At 32.3% G+C, this 17,201-nt stretch overlaps 1 protein-coding gene across 1 annotated transcript; it reads right to left on the reverse strand.

Moving 5' to 3' along the window:
- Positions 1–460: 460 nt before the first annotated feature.
- LOC122611191 (probable pectate lyase 18) lies at positions 461–2,758 on the reverse strand. The gene is made up of 4 exons (XM_043784173.1): positions 2,576–2,758; positions 1,740–2,480; positions 1,263–1,401; positions 461–1,048 (listed from the first exon to the last, which is right to left on the reverse strand). Exons 1-4 carry the CDS (start codon positions 2,680–2,682, stop codon positions 827–829), a joined length of 1,209 nt encoding a protein of 402 aa, XP_043640108.1. The 5' UTR covers positions 2,683–2,758; the 3' UTR covers positions 461–826.
- Positions 2,759–17,201: the final 14,443 nt, after the last annotated feature.

Raw genomic sequence — 17,201 nt, forward strand, 5'->3', positions numbered from 1 at the left:
AACTAGATTGATATCAAATTTAACTCATTAGTAACGAAAGAAACTTGTCGTTTAGTTTGTGGTAGACAAGAATGCGACATACATGTTCTGTTTTCTTGCTTCCTATAAAAACCATAACAATAATTTTAATATGTAACACTTTACTAATTTGTTTGACAATTTCCACAAGGTAAAATTACTTGAACATTTTATGCATCTCAACCAATTAGTATTACAAATGGTATTTGCAAATTAATATTAATGTTTATTTGTTTAACCTTTGTTAGATGGCAATATTATCGAACCAAATTATTCCAAAAAGAGCTTATTATTCTTACATCCATAACACAATGCATTTGGTGTCTAATTCCTAGCCACCGATCTAACATGAGTAGAATTGTACAAAACCTACTAGACCGAATGACAATTAATATTGCAATTAATCCATCAACCATAAACTTGTGACCTACATTAGCCACAATTTCTTGAAATCATAGATATTTATATATATGTTTTTAAATAAATATACAATGCAACACTACTTAACTCGCGAATACTCTAAACCATTAGGTGTCCAAAATGAAACATCTCATGGTATCTATAGAGTGACAAGCCGAGGTTGTACTTGGGAACAACATAGTCAAAAACAAAGGCTGCAAAAGTAAAAGTAAAAAAGACAAGATATAAAAGTAAAACTACCCCATAAATAATGGAGGAACGGAATAGAAAAAGCTATAGAAAAAAAATAATATAAAACCCCTAATAAAATATCCCCAAATCATGGATGATATATAGTCTTGACCAATTCGATCAAAGAAATGGCTTTAATTAGAATGTTGTATATGGATCAACAACGCGAGCCTTTTCTGCAAACAAGGGCTCCGGCGTTGGTTGTGAGGGTGGCTACAACCGACGAGGGCCTAGCCCCAAGGCTAGAAGCTCTTGCATAACTAGACGAAGCCCCAGCGCCTGACGGTGTGAAAAATGCACCATTCAACATCAAGTCACCTTCCGTTCTCCAATTCCAGTTTTTCCAGCTGCTCTCGGGTGCATCCTCGTGTTTTGTCACCTATATCATTTCCCCATTTTTAGCAAACAAATTCTTTAGCCTTTTAAATTTGTTAAAAATGTTAAGATTGGTTATAATTATTATAAACATAATTCATGATATGATGGATTGTTAGCCCAATGGCAATAACTAACTTTTGACTTTTATTTGAACTTTAGTAATGCAAAAATGCATAAAAAAAATTGTACATAAAAGAGAAATATTCATTAGTTACCTCTTTGCTAAATCTTCTATCGGGTGCGAGGAATCTATTCCCTTGACTATTTATAGTCGGGTTTGCGCTCCCACCAATTGCATACATCTCCCAATGAGTGTAGTCGTTGTTCACCACATGAAAATACCCATGTCTACATCTGAATAAATAATTAACACGTAAAAAATTTATATTAATTAATAAATATTAATTAAATATAATACTTCGAATTTGTCACTATATATGTCTTTTCAACCAAAAAATCTCCATCACCAAATCAGATGGTCTTCCAAAAAGTGAAAATGACTAGTCCAATGTAAAAGCAAGATTTTTTACCCGGATACCAAAAAAGATCTATATTTTGACCGGTTTTAGTAGTTATAAACTTATAACCACCCTTTGACCATTAAATGTGTCGGTAACTTTTGATTCAAAATACAAAAAAGAATACATTATACAATTATATTATTATTATTTTCAACCAAAAGAAGCATTTACCTGGGCATTCTTTGGACCAACCCTTCACCAAAGTGGTTAAAGGCAATTGTAACTTGCATGTTTTTGTCATTCTCATAAGAATCACTATGGCCCAAAAGCATAACTTTATCATGGTGAGTCATGTAATTGTTAGATATCGTAATTGCGGTCGAGCCCATGATCGCATCGATCAGGCCGTCAGCGCAATTTGATAGCGAACAATGATCGACCCACACATGACTTCCTCCGAAAATCGACACACCATCACCATCCGATATAGTCCTAAATCCAAAATGTCTTGGAGAGCTTCTCACCATTGCATTACCACTTTGCTTACAATCATGAATATTAATTCCGTGAATTATAATATTTGTAACATATTGAATGGTAATGCAGGACCCACCAGCTATATGTACACTAGCCCCACGTCCATCTATTGTTTTAAAACTATTCATGATTAATTCTTGTTTAAGTTTAATCACCATGTCGCGCTGGAATATAATCCAGAGCGGCTCGTCTTGGATGACGCCATACCGTAAGGTCCCAGGTTTCGGGTTTACGGCATCGTCATCACCAGAGTCAGTCACCACATATATTTTCCCATCCCGACCACCAACAGCTCCTTTTCCAAACCCAATGGCACAGTCTGCCAGACGCTGGCGGTTTTTCTCCCAGTGTGGGTCACACCGCCAGCAGTCGTCAATTGGGTTTCCTGTCCCACATGACAAGAAACCCAGATTCCTTCTGGAATCATTCAAACTCCTACAAAAGAAAAAACACACACAAAATTCCAAGTTAGTATAATAAATCATACAATGCAAACAAATGGACATATACATATATATAAAATGTACTACCTTTGTACTTGTTGTACGGTGTGCTCTGGAGGTTGTACTTTGGAGGCAAAAGTGAGGGTGAGAGAGAAGAGAGATAGGATGATAAAAGTGAGAAATGGTGGTGCCATGACTCTAGTGAGTGTGTGTGTGTGTGGGGTAATGTGTGTGAGGTTTTAGGTGTAGGAAGAAGTGATTATGGGAAGAGGGGAAAGGGAAGATATATAAAGAGAAAAAAAAGGGCGTAAGTAATGGCGTGATTAACTGAATTTATGGAGAATCTTTCCCTTTCTCTTTCACTTTCTCTCATGGTTAATTAGTTTGGTCGTTAAATCTTTGTCACTCTCTCACACATTACCACAAACAATGTTATTCTAAACTTTATTATTTTACACATTCGTTATATATATTCTTTACTCAATGTGAATCTGTACCAATAAGGTTGATAACCGTCGACCCAAATTCGAAGTGCTAGATCGGGACTTTATATTTGAAGTACTAGGTACTTTGTGAAAATATTACATGTTCACTTATTATAATAATAATAACAACAATAATAATAATAATAATTTGAACTTATATGTATCTTTGAGCGTGAATTTGACCAGTTATGACCCATAAAATCGGGATGGAAAGGATATGAATGTTTTGGAAAAGATTTTAGGAAAAGTTGAATGCGGTATAAAGGGAGATTCATAATAATCAATTCCATTGCAATATTTAAAGAATGTCTAAATAAATAAGATAAACTTGACAGAAATTATAATCATATGAAGGGAAAGTTATAATCGATTTCATCTGCTCCAAAATATTTGTTTTATGAATAAAAGTTCACAGTTAAAAGAAAAATTGTCATTCTTGGGCTTGGTTTTGTATACGTATCAATTTTGTTTTACACTATTTGTTCTTACATGTTTTGTAGTACTCGATAGTCGATCCGCTGTAATTTTAACGGGGCTGGTCAAATTTTCTTTTTGTGAGATGAGAATTTATTTATTTAGTACAAAAATAAAACCATAAATTAAATTATTAGAAAAGTAGATATATGGCATTTTGTCTGAAAATTCGTGGTAGTAATGTGAAACTAACTGCATTTATAAGACTATATAAACTATAGACTACATGGTATATGAGACTGATCTTTAAAAGCAAACCTACATATTTTGATATTACATGATAGTGAAGTGATCAACTTGGTCTTTACTGAGAATTGAAAAACGGTGTCAAAGGTTTTTTTTTCTCTAATAAAAACCAAAATAATGGTGAGAACGGTAAAACTATTAAATTATGATCTCTAAGGACTTAGCCCTGGGAGGTAAGGGTCACGCCCATACCATATTCAACTGCTATCATCTCTTGCATTGTCGCCCATAAAATCCATATCATTCTCATATGCGTCCGGTGACAACAACTTTATAACGGGTAAGGGCAACGCCCGTATCATATCCATACGTTTTCAACCCCATATGATTTTTTTATAAAATGTTTTTTTTTTTTTGGAATTAGTTTTTATTAAAAGAAAACAAAAAATAAAAATTCAGAAAATAAAAAGAGTTAATTACAGAAATCGTCCCTGTCGTGGACTGCCACTTGCAGCTTTCGTCCCTAAGTTTATTAAATTACAATTTTAGTCCAAAAAACTTTGCTCCGTCAACACTTTTGGTCCTGAGTAGTAACCTCCGTTAAAAAACCCATCACGTGTCAGCCACGTGATGGGTAGTTTCGTCATTTTCTTTTTCATAACCCATGTCTAGATCAGCATCCTCTTGAACATCACGTTGTCTAATTTTCTTATTATAAAACTTAGATCATCATCATCATCAAATATCATCCAACTAAAACATCATGATCCATTTTTTTAAAGATGAAATTAAGATTAAAATACAAAATCAAAACTACAACCAACTAAATCCAAAGAACAACAAATCTCATCCAAAAGTTTTATAATCATATATTAAACCAAATCTAAATCAATATCTAATATAAAAATTACCTTTCTTTAACACCAATTAAACCAAAGAGATCCTATATTCATAAAAGGAAGATGAAAACATTTGAAGATGAAGATCCGAGAGATGGTTCCGGTGGTCAAACACGTCATCGGTCAACGGCGGTCAACAGAGGTTTCAACAATCCGGCCACCACCCACGTCTACCTCTGAAATCCTAAAATCCGACCACAACCCACGGCCACCTCTGAAACCCTTAGATCTGGACACCACCTACCATGAAAACCTTAAGATCCGGCTAGCCGCCACCCATACCCACCATTTGAAACCCTAATATCTTGACTCTCGCCGTTCACGATCTTGACCGGTATTTTAGAAATCTCTACTGCTAGTGTTTTCCAAATATCAGTTTAGTAATGATGATGTAACTAAAAGAACAAATTTTATGGACTCAAAGCACATTCTGATGATGATGATAATGTTAGATGATGATGTTTAGTTTTTAGTGGTGATGATGATGTTCATTTGTTTTCTGATGATGTAACTTTATTGGTAAGTGTTTTGTTAGGAGCATATATGTGATAGGTTTTAGATGATAATGATGATGGTTGCAGTTATAAGGAAGGGAAAGATTTGGGAAAGAAAAAGAAGTAGGGCTCTTGAGATGTGTTTTTCCCCTTAATATATTTGTTGGGAGTTAATTACGAAAATACCCATCACGTGGCTAGCACATGATGGTTTTTTAACGGAAGTTACTACCCAGGACCAAAAGTGTTGACGGTGCAAAGTTTTTTTGACTAAAACTGTAATTTATTAAACTTAGGGATGAAAGTTACAAGTCGATGTCCACAACAAAGACGATTTCTGTAATTTACTCAGATAAAAATTAAAAAACCACGTCAAAGAGGAGAAAGAGGGTTGAAAACTAGTAGTTCTCACGGTTCTCTCCCAAGTTTTGGTTCCGACATTAACCCTACCCTCACATGATAATATTTATATAGTTCCATATGATAATCTGATAATCATAATATTAGATCGAGATTAACACATTTATATGTACTAAAAAATGTAAAATTATACAATTTCATATCAAGATATGTGAAATTCACGTATTACCTTTTATAGTTAGACAATGGCTAATGTGATCGTTCACACCTCTTGTACACAATAACGTTTAGCTAGTAGTTATGCAGAAATGGAAGATCTAAACTCGTAATTTGTAGTTTGTCGATAATATGTAACAAATTACATATTAACTTAGTTTACAAGTCACTGATAATTAAGAGACTACCAAATTGTTTCTATTTTTGCAATCACATTGTTCCGTCTACTCAAACTTCTATGTTGAAATGAAAGCCTCGCAATCGGGTTGTATATGCCCTTATAAACGCATTAATCATTGCATTTGACTTTCACAAAGTAATACTCGTAATTATATGTGTTTACTACTACACGATCTGATGATCATTGCATTTGACTTTTACAAATTAACAGAATAGATCACAATATCACACGACCTATTTTCTTTGTGTCCCCTTAGCATTAAATTATCGAATATCATAACGGCCTAAATATATTGATTTAGCTAATTAAGCACCAGGGCTGAAAATCGACTTATTACTGGATGAAGGGTCCTAATCAGCCCTTTAATTTTTAGTATATTGGAATCTAATTTCTCATAGCGACATTTGCTAATATATATATACAAGTATATATTTTTAAAAAAGAAACTTTGTAATTGACATTTTCCTTTCCTTAAATGTAGTAACTAAAGGAAGGCCGAAGGCTACAACCTTATCTCTCGATCTTTCATATGATGATGGTTGTGTGGTACAACGACTTGTTTCTTCAAACAAAAGTAAAGATTGTATCCCACCTAGCTTATACACAAAGTATGCAATCAATTTCAACCCCCCCTTTTTAATTATCGCACTTTTTTTTTTCCTACGTAACGCTTTTGGATCTCTACTTTTATGCGTGAGTTGGAGCTCGTAATTGTAACTTGAAATCCATATTTAATGTTTTATTCAAGGATGTTTGTTCCAGATATTATTTTAATTGACACGAGTTTTTTAAGAATTTTAATTTTTTATTTTAAATTAAAAGCTCTTAAAGTGTTAAAAGTTTTGTTTAGATGCAACTAATTTTTGCTTTTATGAAAGGACTCAGACCCAAAACTATGAAAATAAGTGAAAGTAGACAAAAAGATACTACTTACCTATACACCTAGCTAAACCAATCTTAGTCCTCTCATATAGCACTCAAATCCACTAAACTAATCTTAGTCCTCTAAATTATCTCTCATTGGTCATGTCCTTCGACAGATAAAAGCATTTTGGGGTCAAACATAAACACTAGAGTAACATTCTCCATCGGTTAGGCCTACCTCTATTCAAAGCCAAAATCACTATGAAGGTCACAGAGACCCAAGTCTACAAAACCTATTCTCATATGCCTTTCACTCCTTGTCCACATCTTTTGCCAAGACATTCCTTTGGAGCCTTCGGTATTCTGTCATTCCACCTCCGTCGACCTACCTTTTCTTTAATCGGGACAAAGTCCTCTGTATCATCTAGTTACCATAATTAGTTGGGCCTATTTCTCGGGGCCGAATCATTACTAGCATCCTTGGACAAAACAATATGGGGAAGATATATATATATATATATATATATAGTAACACTATGGTGAAAACACTTTTAAAATAAGAACGGTGCGAACACTTAAAAACATCATTTTGATGCATTAAAAGTCCATAAAACTAACATAGTGCATGACAAATTATCATTATTTAAGTGTTTACAAATTACAACACATTGATTCGTCAAAATAAAAAAAATCACGTTTTTTGTTTTGTGCATCCATCTTGGATGCATATTCATTAAAATGATGCATCCAACAAAAAACGTGATTTTTTCGATTTTGACGGATCAATTGTTGTTAAACACTTAAATAATGATAATTAGTTATGCGGTATGTCAGTTTTATGGACTTTTAATGCATAAAAATGTAGTTTTTAAGTGTTCTCATTTATTCTCATTTGATAGTCACATATTGTTTTTTTAATCCATAAAAATCATGGGGGCCCATGCATTTATTCATTAAACAAGAAATAATAAAATATTAGTATGTGAGGGGTTCCACACCTAAGCTTAGGTGCCGGACAACCTTATATTCGCTTTTCCCATATATATATATATATATATATATACGAGTATAATATAATGTGCATGTGTTAGCTTTATGGGAATGCATTGCTCGTTTATAAAACATTAAGCTAGCCTTCTAACAACACGAGTAATTATGTCACATTGTGCACAAGGCTCAAATAAATGTTGTCTGACTAAAAATAAACTCTCACGTTTAGTATAAATTGATTATTTAAAATCCAGATGTATAAAGTATATACACATAATAATATAATTAAAAAGTGTACACATTTTTGCGTGCACATATAAATTAATCATTAATTAACAACAACTTAGCATTTTAATTAATTACTAATCTATAATATAATTAAATGAGGGTGTTGGGGTACACTTACACCCTTAATACCCCTCCTTTAGCTTAATCCTTCATCCTTATTAATCCTCTAATTTTTTAATATTAATCTAAATTAATTTACACTTTTTGGTTTTCCATCACCAATTTACACTTTAACCCAATCTAAACAATTAATTTACACTTTTTGGTTTACCATCACCAATTTACACTTTTTAACCCAATTTAAAAATAATTAATTTACACTTTTTGATTTTAAATCACCAAATTACACTTTAACCCAATTTAAAAATAATTAATTATATTTTTTGGTTTTTCATCATCAATTTACACTTAAAAATAATTAATTTACATTTTTTTTTAATCACCAATTTACAATTTCACCAAATTTAAAAATAATTACTTTACACTTTTCGGTTTTATTGGTAATCTATAATATAACTCACGTACGACAAAAAAAAAAGTTACGATCAACTACTAAAGAGTTTTCATTTTATATACTTTGCACATAATTAATCATTATTATTATTTTTTAACATTGAATTCTTATGTTATTGTTATTATTATTTCTTTTAATTTAGTTTGTTGTCCATTATAGGTTCGTTATGGTTTTTTTTTTTCCAACAACAAAATATATGACCACATTAGTCCATCTTGAAGATCTTAAGCCAACACATGTTAACCATAATTTACGACTCCGTGTTGTGCATGTATGGACTGTTTCGGAGTGGAACAACTCGAAGAAAATCAAAACGTTCGAGGTGGTCTTTGTTGATGAATTGATATCTTTTTTTCAAATTATATAGTTTATAATTTTAGAATATAAGAAACTGTAAATTTTTTATTTAACTAAATTTGGGGAAAAAAATGGGTAAACTGGAATCAACATTTATTTGGAGTTAATTTTCATATGTTTTTTTACTTTATCTTTCGTATTAATTAAGTTGTGATATATGACTTAACTAATCTAAATATTATATATTAAATTTTGTATTTGTAACCTTTTAGATATAAAGTCTAAATTTGGTATGAGTAGAGTTCTGATTACTTTAATATATTAACTTCGATTATTTTGATATCGTTTTGAAAGTAGCTCATTAATGGTGTATACTTAAGATTTACGACATAGAAGAGTTGGCCACCAGATGCCACTTTCTTGGAGCAATCTAGGTTCGAATCTTCCCATAAGCAAAATTGAATTTAAGTGGTTGATTAACCTTGACACTATCCCTGCTGAGGGTTATGTGGGTACTAATTCGGTACATGGGATCAAACGGTTTCTATCAATTTACTGTTTTTAAGCTTTTTGATAAACAAAAAGTCGAATTTTGCTATGAGTAAGATTATGATTACTTTTATTTATCGACTATGATTATTTTGAATTTGTTTTGAAACTAGCTCATTAATGGTGTAATTTTTTAGTCGTTGTTATTCTATCAGGGGAGATTGCTACTTATTGAGATGATGTTGAATGTTTTAGTATGATTATTTAGTATGGTGGAACAACTCATCTTTTTAGTTTGTGTATGACAGATATTCTTCGGATCTTATGAAAAACATGATATCAATTTTAAATAATACCTTTAGATAAAGCCCTTTGAACCACGTTATGTTTAGGATTTAACACATCAGGAGATGACTTTGCAATGTTTTTTGCTCGACTCCTTTTTTTTTATCAAGAATTTGTTTCCCTATCTTTCTTGCATTAGCCGATAAAATCATTTGATCCACGATTGGAATGTCCTTGGTTGGGTTCTTTTTTTATATTGAATAATTTTCCTTGGTTGGATTCTTGTGGTTAATTTGTTTGGGGTTTAATTTTTAAAATTAGATTAAATACATGAAAACACACTATGAGAACTTACCAGTTTTTTTCTTTTTTTTTTGCTATTTGCAGGGCACTATCATACATAGCTCGGTCAATGGTGAATGACGGGAAATCTTAGGAGTTATTTGACCGATGGAGTGGCTATTCAGTTAGCAAATTTCTAAGTTGATTTCGGTATATCTATTTAATATATTTGAAATCCAACTTTTTAGTTTTGATTTATATTTTTTGAGATTATCTGTGCATTGAACAAGCCTGAAGAATAGTAGTTAATATATTGATCACATATTGAGGTATTGTTATCAATTCTTATTGTTTATATGTTCATTGCATAGTAGTTTCGTGTCATCTCCCCTATATTACATGACTACATCATCATATACTCTAATTTTTATTTTCAATAAAGTGATTAATGAAAGCAAAGAAGTACAAAAACTTAACATTTGTTACAAAAAATCTTAAACACTATTTGCTTTAATGGTTTTTCTACCAAAATAAGATAAAAGTTATGGCCGACACTATTAGTATTATTTTTTCATGACTAATAACAATGAAAGCAAATTCTTTGTTTTCTTTCATTTAATTTATTAATGGATCCTCTTGTTTTAGAATATTTACGCTTTCCGTCATTCATATTAGTATTGATTTTTTTATTTTTTTATTTAATTCAGTAATACACTACGAAAATGATAGCAAGACGAATGATAATTCCTTCGACTAAAGAAACTAATTTGTGTAAAATACCTACAACGTGTAGTTACTAAATCAACCATCAATGTGGGTTACATGCGGTCTTTACATAGGCTCTAGGTTAATTCGAACCTATTTAAACAAATAATTTAGGGTGGGCAATATTAAGTCACTTTTCAAGCAGCAAGATTTGGATCGTTAACACCTTTATTTCTGGAGACAAAGGTTATTGGTTTTATCCTCATCCCTTGCAAGGACAAAAGTCCTTTTCTATCTTTAGATAGAATCTGAAAGCAGTTTCTTTACACCGTCGTGGTAGGGGTAAGACTGTCTACATCTTAACCTCCTTCATACACCATTGAAGTATTAGGACCAAAAACCTGTGAAAGACGGCACTGGGCGTTACTTTTTAATATTAGGTCACTTTTCAAAAGTAACTTGTTTCATTATATTGGAACAAGTCACATATCTATGGATTTAATTGAATACCTATGTATGCAATATTAAAAAAATCCTAGTGTAACATAAGGGTACTTCATATACTTCATGAAAACCTTACTAATCACATTCAAGCTACTATACTCCAAGTTTAATAATTCTGAATAATACAGCATCTAATTAGTCAACCAAATTTATATTACTAAGTTACATTTTACCCTATAAATTAATTAAGATGACAACTACAAATCAAAGGAAATAAAAATAAATAATACATATATCGATAATATCTTCGACAGTATATAAGAGAAGTTGTGATATAGACAACTTTAGTCCTATATGAAGTAGAGAAACTGCTTTCAGTATTTCTAAAGATTGAAAATAACATATGACCTCAGATATGAAAATATAACTTTGATCTCTATCTCTATACAAAAGTTTCAACCACTTAATTAAACATGGTTAGTTTATACTATAAATCAGAAAACATATGATATATTTTAAATCCGATATTGAGGTTTCAATAAATATTAAGGTTTTGGCAACATTATTCTTTAAGAGTCTTTACCTTTAACTCATATATGATGTCTGAAATATACATCAAAATTGACAATAAAATTGACGAGAAAAAAAATCGTAACATTCGTGGTTTTTGACTTTTAATTAACGTGATTTACACGTAATTAATTGTGATTTAATTCTATGATTTAGTGACTTAATTGATTTTTGACCCGTTAATTTAAACGTGCGAATGACTAGCTAATTTAATTGATTGAATTCATTTAATGCCTTTTTGGCGACTTTGTGACGCGTAATATATTAGACGGAACTATGTGGTCGTATTAATCAATTATGTGATGTAGCAAGACGTTTAGTTGACTAGAAAACGTAATTGGGTTGACCCGGTGACCCATTTGATCGACCCATTGACCCAACCCTACCCATCCAAACTCTTACACCACCTTATCCATTCATTCATTCAATTATATCCAACTATGTCTATCTCTCCATCTCTCACTAAATGTACCCAACCACACAAACTCTTACATCTCTCCCTCTCTCTCTAAAATTTTAGTTCATTTAATGTTCATGTAACAAGAATTGTGCAAGAATCATCATTTATACCATCATCTAATCATCATATCAAAAATTTGGGGTTTAATCTTAATAAATAACTAAAATACGGGTTTTAACCTTGGAGGTGATCTTCGTAAGGTAAATCTAACTCAAAAGCATCATTTCAAGTTTATAATTATTTAATTAGCCAAACCCAAACACCTTTGAGTCAAAAATCGTGTCAAAACAAATTTAAATCGAAATTAGGGTAGTTATGAGCAAATTGGGTCAAAATCGATTAAATCGCTTGTTGGACGTTATGGGTCGAATCTCTAATGTGGGTTATGTTTGTAAACTTATTTCTAGCTTAACAAAACCGATCCTTAGTCAAAATTTGGGTCAAAGCAAACCCTACGTCAAAATTAGGGGTTTTGTAATTAAAATGGGTTAGAACAAATTTGTGGTCATTAAATCTGTTAGAAATCAAATTTGGGAAGTGAGTCAAGCTTAATTATGTTTACACATGATTAACTATTGATAAATGGAGTTTTGAACCGGTCCTAATCGGGTCCTAGGTCTTAAAATGTTTTTTTAGGATTCATGGTTCACCTTTGGCTCGTTTTTCTGTTGCTGATGCACTTGCAGCTCCACCACCGTCCCGCACGCCCTCCCTCAGCGTCCCAGACGTCGTTCGGCTCCAGGTAGCGTTCATACGGTGAGACCACTGTATGAGACAGTGGACTACTTATTCCATTTCGACCTTTACGCCAAGACCTTCTGTTTTACGCCAATCCAGACACTGAACTCGAAACTTCCAGACCACCGTCTGGAATGATGGTCATGACCGTCTGATGTGTCTCGCCAGAACTGAACCCCCGTAAGAGACGGTGGTCCTCACCGTAACTTATGGTGGAACAAATACTGTTTTCCTGAACTTCCTTCTAGCTTCGTAGTTAGGGTTCTATGGTCGGGTCGGGTCCTCCAATTAGTCCAGGTTACTTGGATTGAGTCGCGGGTCAGTTTAAGCTGTCAATTGACTTCCCTAACAATGTATTCGGATCACATTTGTCTTTCAAAGTCGTGAGTCACCCATGAAACTCAACTTAGCACTTAACTTAGGTCATATATATGTGTATAAAAATTGTTGACAAGACAAGATGATTCTCGAACTTAACTCGAACCAAACTATTTTTTGACGTCTTTAATAAATATGTCGTGACTTGGGGGATTGGTCCAAGTCTTGAATCGAACATAAAGACCTAATTAGGGATTGGGCTTGTGACTTTTGTTGGATGATTTTTATTTTATCTATCTCGATCTTAACTTCTCATTGCCGAGCAAGGTGAGTTTCGTAGCCCCTACGTTTATTTTATTTTGGGGTGGAAAGTGTACTTGTTGTTTAAACGCTTGTCGGTTGATACAATTGATTATGATATGAGACGAGACGTTAGTTATTTAATTGTTTGCTTGTGATACGTGGTATTGGACGTTTATATGTGACGAAAGACGTGATATTATATTGTAGTAAGACGTTTATTATATATTATGTAAGACGTGGACGGTGGATTGACGAATCCACTCCCGGTATGATCATTGCCACATTATGACGATTTGTTATTAAAACGTATAATATATATTATGTAAGATATGGACGGTGGATTAACGAATCCACACCCGACATGATCATAATTGTGGATACGGGTTGTTAAACCTGCGTATGGACGATACTATATATATATATACACATATACATATATGTATGGACAATTATTGGACGTTGATGTTGACTTGTATTGATTTGTGATAGTGTGGAACCTTTTAGGGTTTCCTTTGACGTGATTAGATATTCTGATCCTCGTATATCGATAACGGTTGATATCTTGACACTTGATTTTCATTACTTAAACCTACGAATTCACCAACTTTATGTTGACACGTTTTAGTACACTTTTCAGGTGAACATGTTAATCAGAGACATATTGGTTGATTGATTGCATGCTAGGATTGAACTCGGACTATTTATGGATCCGTGATTCATTTGATCCCGCTCGTGGGTTATGCTTAGGATCAATTAATATCTTTTGAACTATTTATTGTAAATGTTTGATGAGTGTGCTCTTTATTCATTTTTGTATGATTCCAGTACTTGTATTTAATTGAATTGTATGGATTGTCCAATCCTTTTAATGTATTTAGACTTGACTCTACTTAATTTTCATGTCGTGTTGTGCTTAGTTTGTAACCCTCATGATTCTTCCATGTTGGGGTGTTACGAAATAAATCTTATTTTTATATATTTAATATAATTTTTTTTAGATGCTAGATACAATAAATGTTGGATTGCAAATGTATATCATGTATTCGTCACTTTCTCTTGTACGATAATTGTGTATAACTGTATATCTAAATAGAGCAGTGGCGGAAGATAAGAAGGACCAAAGGGGGTTATGGTCCTTCCAAAATTTTGGATCATATTTAGCAATTATATATTGTTTAAGAATAAATAAAAGTTTTTATGTGTTTTTACCACCTCAAAAACAAAACATAGATGTAGAAAAGAGAAAACCTAAATTTCAAAAATATTTGACCCCACCGGTACTTATCGTTCAAGTTCCGCCGCTGAAATAGAGTATATGAATATGAGCTAACGACAACTTAATGTATATTATAATCCTAATGACCCACATCTATCTGTCATGTTGTAATTGATTAGGCGATGTTTACGCACTTTGAGCAACACGAAATTTAGCTTATCGATCAAGTGATAAACATGATGAGACTAAATGACTTGTTTTTATTTATACAACTGATTTTACTTACCACATGAAACTTTTACCATAATATATGTGTAAAGCTATATAGTATATGAGATGGTTACCCGCACAATGCGACAACGGTGGCGGCAATAGGTGGTGGTAACGATGTGGTTATTAATCTAAAAGTAATTGACGTAAATGGTAGTGTAGTTATTTTATGGTTAAGAGATGCATTTTTTGTAAATAACTTTATTAAGAATATTATAGAGATATTAGATGAAAATATTAAAATTAATTAATAAAGGAAATAGATATTTTGGATGAATATGGGTGTAAAATATTTTAGGGATATATTGGGTAGATTTAGTATGTGAGTTAAAAATGTATTGAAAAATAAGGGTATTTTGGGCATTTTTTTGGGTACATTTAGTGTGTGAGTTAAAAACTCACTTTCTTAAACATCTATTTGAAATAGCCTCACATGTTGCGGGTAAAAAAACACCCGTAGTATAGATATATATCTACCAATAAACTAAAACAGCATTAACATTTTCTTGAAATGACATGTGGCGTAATCCTTGATCGACACTTGTCCTTTTAATTTATTTATTTTGTTAAATTAGCTTTTTTAGTTGTATATAAATTCAATTTCCGAACTAAACTCTAACTCTTGCTTTATTAATACAAAAGATACTATAACCTTATTTGATTGATCGTTTCTCATTAATAAATTGTCTCTTTTTCTTTCTCAATTCTTCAACTCATATTACTTATATTAATTATAAGAAGTTATTTACATGAAGACTTAAAAAATTTGAGTTTACGATCCGAAATTACAAGAATAACTGTCATCATCCATTATGCTTACAAGTTCCGATTTTGACGTGGTTATAAAAATTTAAGGTAAATCCAAAACTCTAACTAAACATATATATATATTTATCATTACTGTTTATTACATTTTAGTTCCGCTCATCTATATAGCTACCGGTATACGTACGAGTATTAGGACTAGTAATTTTATATATAAAAGAATTGATTAATTATATATCATGATTAAATATCTCTAGAGAGGTTAATAATAATAATGAAGATCCGCTAAGACCATATATCCATTAACTTAATGACCTAAGACGAATAACACAATAAGTTTGGAGATCTCATGGGACCAATGTGTTCTCTATATTATCTTAATTACAAGGTGTAAAGTTAAAAGTTAAAGTATTAGTTAAAAATACTTATATAAAAGTCAAAAACTCATCAATCAAGTGGACTAACAATTTACTAGCATAGTAGCATGTCGTAAATATACGAATAGTTCGTACCATTTTCACGCGATTTTGTTGTGACATATAAAAATTAATTTATTTATAACTAAAAGGACCAAATGCAATTTTGTGGCAATTAGCCAATTATATTTACTCAACCATTGCACTATTTTGAGCTAATTAACATGCCGATAAATGGTATGCATAAAAGCTAATCATCATACTTTTCTTTAGAATACATATATTTCTTTTTTTAAAAAAAGAAGCATTAATTAATTAGGAGGTTTTTAATATGTGTTGTTGTGTGTGATCAAAATTCAACCATTGTGATTATGATACGTTTGATCAAGTAGTATCGTTTTCCCTTTAGACAAGGGCACATGCATTTCTCCTATAAATCAAAAGTTTCATGGGACCCTATATCAACCCTTTTGCCCCTATCTTCTGTTTTTAGTAAAATTCGGTAACATAATTTTACAAGACTTTTTATGTCCTTAGACATCCACTGAGCTTAATTCTCGTGAGCGAATTTTAACGAAGGTGACATGGCATTTATATACAAGCTTCACGATTGCCACTTGTCATAGTCCATGGGCCATAAGCCCCTCGCGGGCATGTGCGATGACCACCATTTCTCACATGTATGTTCATCCAAACCGAACCTTTCACCAAATTGTCGATCAAGCCACTGAATGTGGATAAGACTTAACCGTCGACGTGACCAAAATTCGATTGAACACTAATGTATGCTTACTTAATTTGTTATATGAAGAGATTGTATATTGGTATGGTTGTGACTAGTCAATGTGAGCTCGTAATGCAGTCAAAGAAAATTGAAGACATAAAATGTGCACATCATTTTCCAAATGGTGGCATTAATCGTTGGAAAAAGGGGTTTTGAGCCATGTTAGTTTGATGGTTAGGATGGGAAGGTTTTAGATGGTGATTGGTAAGGTGGTGATAGTGGCATTCCAACAAGCTCATCTTCATTAGACACGTGTCACCCACTTGAAAATGCCACATGGCAGTCACTCTCTACCAATAGTTGTTCTTGATCAATTGCACATGGGCTTTCATTGATGTCTTCACATCATGCTTAAGTTGAAAGTACTCACAAATGTCTAACTTCATATATTTCAACTATGATTAATTCTTTTCTTCCCCA

The sequence above is a fragment of the Erigeron canadensis genome, chromosome 8 (genome assembly GCF_010389155.1).
Source record: "Erigeron canadensis isolate Cc75 chromosome 8, C_canadensis_v1, whole genome shotgun sequence".
Taxonomy (NCBI): Eukaryota; Viridiplantae; Streptophyta; class Magnoliopsida; order Asterales; family Asteraceae; genus Erigeron; species Erigeron canadensis.

Bases quoted from the DNA above. Each gene is read 5' to 3' on its own strand.
- LOC122611191 (XM_043784173.1), bottom strand. From the start codon at position 2,682: ATGGCACCACCATTTCTCACTTTTATCATCCTATCTCTCTTCTCTCTC. The intron at 2,481-2,575 runs GTAGTACATTTT...TTTCTTTTGTAG, and splicing joins ACCGTACAACAAGTACAAAG to GAGTTTGAATGATTCCAGAA. The intron at 1,402-1,739 runs GTAAATGCTTCT...TTATTTATTCAG, and splicing joins TTGGTCCAAAGAATGCCCAG to ATGTAGACATGGGTATTTTC.